The following is a 6,920-nucleotide window of genomic DNA, read 5'->3' as shown; positions in this document are numbered from 1 at the left end:
ATCCAGGATGCTCGGATCTCAAGTCACTTGATATAGAGGTGAATGTTATACAAAATGCTTCATGTGAGCAAATAATAAAAAAAAAATTAATCTATGAAACAAATTATATAACATCATCTGCACACAAAAAAAATATATATATATACATAACAACACAAATATATATGGTGAAGACATGGGAAAGCTATGACATCGATCTCCTCTCAAATTTAACACTTGGAGCACATCATGAAAAGTGATTAAAAAATATACTGACTTTTATCAGATCAATTCAAGGAGTGGCACCGGTCTGGCTAGACAAGTACACCGTGCACCCGTCCTTGGGGGACATCGTGGGGCAATACACAATATCATCGCAGCCATCCGAACGGACCCTCTCAAAATCAAACATCGACGTGAACATGGCAATGAAGAGCACGAGGTGAGTCAGCGCATACCGCTGGCCAACGCACTGGTGCGAGCCCAATCCAAAAATTAGGAAATTCCGTTTGAACACATGATCCTCTTTCCTTGTCTCGCTAAACCGGTCAGGATCAAACCGGTCTGGTTCAGTAAACCCTTGAAACGCGGCGTCGAACACGGAAGGAAAAACAATTGTACCTTTAGGGATTGTGTACGATTCCGTGAGAGGGAAGTCACCAAGAGCAACGTGTGGAACCATACTTGCTGGTGGTCGGTATCTAAGGACCTCACGAGCCACAGACCGCGTGTACTTCATCTCGGCGAGCTGATCCGGTGTTATCAACGCGTTGGACTCAGGCGACCAAATCCTTGCAACTTCCTCCCTAACTTTTCTTACCACTTCTGGCTCCGACTCCAGAAGCACCACTGCCCAAAGGAGTGACGATGTGGACGCGTCTTGCGCGGCAAATAAAAAATCGACGAGCAAACAACTTATCTCTTTGTCTTCCGAGTGTGGAGGCGGCGGAATCTGCTGGTTGATTGAATGCATCCAGAAATCAATTAGGCATGTTGGCTCCTCCCCTGCCGCCATCTTTAGTTTTGATTTTCCCGCGCAAACAGCAAGTGTATCCGCTAGCCTAATTACTGCCTGGCGAGCCTCACCGAACGTGAAGCCAGGGAGGTTGATTGGCAATGCCATTGTTCCGAGATTGAACAAATTGTAATCAGTACGGAACCTGTTCCTAGCTTCCTTGTCAAGGTATGGTCCAACGAAAACGGTTTGAGAAGTCTCGAGGTTTAGTTCGCGTATGAGTTCTCGCAATGACACTGGCCGAGACTTGCCGGAAAAACTTTCCTCCCACTGCCGTAGATGACGGAGGATAACTAATTGTTGGAGGGTAGAGTAGATGGAGAGTGCCTTGGGGGTGAAGTTAGGAGCTAGATGACGGCGAACAGATTTGTGATCCTCACCGAACATGTAGATAAGGCTATAATCACCAAAAAGCTTCTTGCCAAACGGATGTCCAACAAGGTGGAACGCATTGGGACGAATGTTGGAGAAGATTTTATTGGAAAGCTCTGCGTCTTTGATGTAGATGATGAATTTTCCAATGAGGTAGTTGGCGGAGAGGCCAACAGGAGTGTCCGCCATCACAGATTGCTTGTACCAGAAGGAAGTAGGGTCACGGAGGAGTGCAACGACGTTTCCAATGATGGGAGTGACGAAGAGAGGGCCAGGGAGGTTACCTTTCTTGACAAGGTAAGAGAGTTGCTCGAGGAGAAGGTATAGAAGAAATACTGAGAGTAAGTACGGTGCAAGAGAGGCAAATATAGAATCTGAGGAAAGCATTATTCTTTTCTTTGGTTTCTATTATTCTTAATATATGGAAATGATTGATTTGAGTGGTAAAAAAATAAGAAGAGGATTTTGTTTTTTGTCGTTTGTTTGGTTGGTAGGATTCGCAGAATATTTATAAGAGGTTTTGGGATATTGGATTGAAGCTATTGGCAAATTTATTAAGAGAAGAAGAATTCAAAGGGTTCTTTTTTTTTCGCAAACAAATCTAAAGCTTTACGAAACTATCGGANTATATATATATATATATATATATATATATATATATATATATTCAAAGTTCACCTGTCAAAAAAAATAATATATCAAAAAACAAATCCAAAGGTTTTTATTTTTGTTTCCTATTTTTTGTCAATAATATGTCTTTGTCTCATTTAAGAAAAAAGCATTTTCCATTGTCTATGTAGAGAGAGACAGAGGGAGGAGATATGAATATTTTGAATTGATCGTAATTTGTGAGTTGGCTTGACAATATTTCTAATACCTTAGTTTCAAATAGATCAATGATTTTTTTTAATGGAAAGTTGGAAACCAAATGACTCTGTGAGTTAAGGAAACTTTTAATGTTATCTTTACCACCAATATGACGTTGGTTTCCACTTACTTACGTACCAAATGAACTTTTTCTTTTTCTTTTTGACAGTCTTTTTTACCTTTAAAAAGGCATAGTTTGGGCGTTAGTATTAACATGACTAGGTTAGTACTCGCGCTACGCCGCGGATTGTTTTTATAAGTTTTTTAAATAATTTTTTTTTTGTTTTGTACTTTTTAAAATCATAATTCATAGGAAAATTATGGTAAAACATGTTTTTATAGTTTTGTTTTTCTAAAATAAGCCGCATTATGCCGCAAAATCTTGCTTTCAAATCTCAAGAGTCTTCTCCACCAATAGTCTAGCTTCTTTTACATCCAAATCTTTAAAACTTCTCAACTCCTTTAGCCTAATAATCAAAAAAATTCAACTTTATCTTAACCACAGTCTTCTCCACAACTGACTCACTCGAGCTACTACCACTATATCCCTGATTCGATCCCGCCACGATTCTACCAGCTCTAGGTTTCATAACAACAACGGTTCAGAGTTTTCTGATGGCGACAAGGATCAGATCTTGTCTAATGAGTCTGAACACACACTTCGTTGGTGGACTATGGGGTTAAGTTGGATCGTTGTTGACTCATTGGATTTGTTGGGAGCTTCCTCTAATCTAAATATTCCTTTGAGTTTTAGAATTAAGGAAACACTGGAAATTTCTACACAAAAAAAAAGTGGAATACTAAGGTTCAATTTGGCAGCCAAATCTGAAACATAGCATCAAGTATGAGAGACTCGCAACTTTCACTTGTTTCAAGAGTAATTTGAGACTATTGTTCTTTTCTTTGGATGACCTCCGATTAGGGTTTCGATGTCTTCTTTCTTTCTTCTGGTGTTGAGTGTGTGTTGCTCGTCACCTTCCTCAGTTGTCATACATAGGTTAATTTGGATTTTTTTACAGTTTTTCTTGGACACTATTGTAATTGGGTTGAGCCCGTAACAGAAAGCAGAATGAATGATGTGGAATGGAAAAAGGTTATTATTGGACAAAAATATTGAGCTGTATTAATCATTATAATTTGATTGGTTAAGTGTTTTAATTGATGTGTCTAACTCTTCCTTTAACCAAAAAGCTGATGTGTCAACACTCCAGAGAAACACATCCAACTTTTATTGTATTGATTTATTCCAAATCATCAAAATAACATTCCTAAATTCATAATCATTGTGTTTTGTTGTAAATTCTATTCTTTTCTTGAGTCAACGGCTGATTTTACCAATTCAAGTGGTTTTTATTCCCACCCAAATAAATATACCTATTTTAAAGAAAAATCCAAATGAATATACTCTTTTTTTTAAACAAATCCAAATGAATATACTTTTTTTTAAAGACAAAATCCAAATAAATATACTATGTCATCATTTTAAATATAAGTATATGACTGATTTTTTAATTATTTTTTGGATAAAAAATAATTGATGATATTTTGCCTTTTTAATGCATTTATCGAACAGCCTAGATTATTCTCATATATAGAAGGCACGAAAGCGAAATTTATCTAAAAAAAGGTATATAGAAAGGGTTAGCAATTAGCAGATAAGTTTTTTGTTTACTTTGTGTTTCTTTGGACAGTTTTTTATCAGCTTGTTTACATACAAATTGTCTTTTTTTATTTTTTTCATCATTCATACTAGTATAATCTAACATTATATCACCAATCATAATTAGTTTTTGATTAAACAGATGATTTATAGTTTAATTAGGACTTTAGATTTTAACATGTAGTATATCTATGGATAATTTTTATAATAATTATTATAAAAATATATCTTGGATTTTTTGTGTTTGTTTTAATATGTTTGGATTAGTATTTAGATTCTACAATTTTAGATAGATTATATTTTTTTGTGTTTGGTACCGGTTATGATTGGATTAACACCTTTCGTTAATTTTTTTGATATCAGACCAAAATAATAATATTAATAAAAAAAATTATCTGCTCAGGTCAGTTAACAATGCATTTATTTTTATGTTGCTATATATGATTATCTAAATCTCGAGACATTTGGCCAATTTATTTATGATTGAAGGGGTGGAAGACTTGGTAAGTGAAAGCCGGACCAAAGAGTTTCTTTATATTTAAAAAAACAAATGGAGCAAACACAACCCATCTTACAAATTACAACACAGACTAAAAAACATGACATATGACTTCACAATCCATACTTGATACTTCCATTGACATGAGTGGATTACACCACTTGGAGTCTTTTAATGTTACTCAAACCCCGTTTTTGGGGCTCCCAAAATTGTTGTTCGCGATTCTTTCATTACAAAAGTTTATTTAGAAGATATAACCTATTAACGGGTCCGATAGAGTTTAATTACAAAATACATCTTTGTCATCTAAGCTTCAAAACTTAGTCATAGTGCGTATTTTATAACTCAATCGGTCCATTCCATTTGCATTTTAAAGCGGTTCATAATTTTCCGCTAAAAAAATTTCTTGGAAGCCAATAATGTCCTTTAGAGGGCATGTGGTATAGAAATTGTTGTCTTGTTCGTGAGACTATACTTTAAACATGATCAATGGCTTTGACTTATATGTGGATTTGCTAAGTTGATGGTTTGTGTCATGACGAGAAGACGCACGATTTCCCCAATCGTCATTCCATGCGAGGACAAAACATCCTTCTCTACTTGTGGCAGAAGACAAAACATTTGAACTTGGGCTTCGATTTCTTTTTAAGCCCACGTGGATAGAGCCATATGTGTATGCATTTTACTCACACACTTGACACTTGATACTTTAATTTTATGGGCCAACTTAAATAACATATACTGGTTCTTGCCTTACAGTACTTTCCGTATCCAAATTTGTTCATTTAAATTAACAATTAACTTGCACAATCACGAACTTGATATGAGCTGGACCAGTCGGCCAAATAGGGTAACACATTCACCTTGATTTCAGTGATCAAGCAATCTTTCTTTTCTTTTTGTCGTCAGTGATTATACATTGGAAACAATCGGTATGTTTTAAAATTTCCACTTTTACCAACTCTGCTTTCCAATTCCAATGCTTAATTAATGTACTCTACAGTTCTATTAATCGTCGTGCATATATACCGATTATTTCCAATGTATAAAATATCCCAAGAGAAAAATATAAAAAAAGCATGCAAAAAGCGTAGCATACACTATTAACCAAAAATCAAAAGCTTTGTGAATTGTCAAAAAAATAAAAATAAAAAGAAGTAACATAGGAAAGATAAAAAGTTTATAGGTATCTCAATACATTATGTAACTCGTAGTGTATTACACAATTTCGTTATTAGGTAGCTATGTTATACATACATATGAAAACATCGATCAGATATGTCTTGCTTTCTTAATTTTATTACATAGAGAAGCTGGATTGAAGAGACATTCAATCTCTCTAGAAACATTTAGAATGATCATTCTCTTGCTTTTATAAGAATTCCTGACCTTAAGGCTTCTCGACGGTGCTCTTTTAGGTTTCCTCGGCGCCGGTGGACAAATGTTTGGATTCGACGGTAAAATCTGGTCGAGACGAGTCGGAGTCTTACAATAATCTTCTTCTTCTTCTTCGTTCTTGAAGTTTACTCCTTTGCGTGAGCAATTACTTGCTTCTTTCGATTTAGTTTCAAGATCTTGATCTTGATCTTGTAATTCTTGATATATAGGAGAAATAGTGTGGAACTCGTGTTGTGGTGATGTTGTGTGAACGCTCAGGTCTGAAAAACCTAATGAGGGTTCACGAAGGAACCCTAGCTCCGTCTCGCAGAGATTATTTTGATCGGAGAGATAAATTCCGGCGTCCGAGAAACCCATATTTGAGAAGAAACGTAGCTCAAACTTAAAGCATAAAAAGGAGAAGAAACTATATAATTTTGATGAGAGAGAGTGAGATTTTAATGGCTTTGGTGGCTTAGTTTGCTATATATAATAGTACTAGTAATATTATGTACGTGTAAATATGAATTTTGTTTATGTAAATAATGTTCTCGTTTGCGAACATTCGGGTTTATAATTAATGTTGAAGGATCCGATGCAACAACTATACTTTATGTAAGATTGCTTTATTATAATAGTAAGATTATCGTAAAAAATGGTTAGTCTCTCTATACCAATCACATGTTTCTCGCCTTTTGAGAGCACATTTTGCTTTAAGATCCAGAGATGACTCTTTTAACCACACTCAGATATTTTCTACGTACCAACGGAAAAAAAAAAGGTTTCGTTCACAAATATACTTACAAAGCCTCGTTTCTATTAAGTTTTCTTTTCATAAAACCAGCATTTAAAATATAAAATATTAACAAACAAAAAAGAAGAAATTAGATTATACACTCATGTTTAAATTTCGAATTCATATGTGTCTCATTCTCTCATATTGGAGGATTAGTAAAATTTGTATTCCATAAAGAGGCATACGTATAATAATTGTGTAAAGTTGAAAAAAGCTTGAAAGCGTATTGACATGAAAACAAGAAAAGGCCAGTTTTGTTGGTTGAAAAGAAAAAGGTCAATTAGTTTCCTTTATTCATAAGCTAAAAGAAATTATTGAATTTAGTGTCTAAAGGAAGATAAGCTGTCTCTTTCAT

At 35.0% G+C, this 6,920-nt stretch overlaps 2 protein-coding genes across 2 annotated transcripts; both read right to left on the bottom strand.

Annotated features, from left to right (window-relative positions):
• Positions 272 to 1,753, bottom strand: LOC104753438 (cytochrome P450 710A3-like). Its single transcript, XM_010475692.1, has one exon. It carries the CDS (start codon positions 1,751 to 1,753, stop codon positions 272 to 274), a length of 1,482 nt encoding a protein of 493 aa, XP_010473994.1.
• LOC104750003 lies at positions 5,550 to 6,362 on the bottom strand. Its single transcript, XM_010471734.2, has one exon. The coding sequence runs from the start codon at positions 6,145 to 6,147 to the stop codon at positions 5,665 to 5,667; it is 483 nt and encodes a 160-aa protein (XP_010470036.1). The 5' UTR covers positions 6,148 to 6,362; the 3' UTR covers positions 5,550 to 5,664.

Source organism: Camelina sativa, chromosome 16 (assembly GCF_000633955.1).
Source record: "Camelina sativa cultivar DH55 chromosome 16, Cs, whole genome shotgun sequence".
Taxonomy (NCBI): Eukaryota; Viridiplantae; Streptophyta; class Magnoliopsida; order Brassicales; family Brassicaceae; genus Camelina; species Camelina sativa.
Note: the sequence above shows the minus strand (reverse complement) of the source record. Positions and strands in the feature narration are given on the sequence as shown.

What these genes read in the sequence shown, in the direction of transcription:
- LOC104753438 (XM_010475692.1), bottom strand. Translation starts at nt 1,753, where the DNA reads ATGCTTTCCTCAGATTCTATATTTGCCTCTCTTGCACCGTACTTACTC.
- LOC104750003 (XM_010471734.2), bottom strand. Translation starts at nt 6,147, where the DNA reads ATGGGTTTCTCGGACGCCGGAATTTATCTCTCCGATCAAAATAATCTC.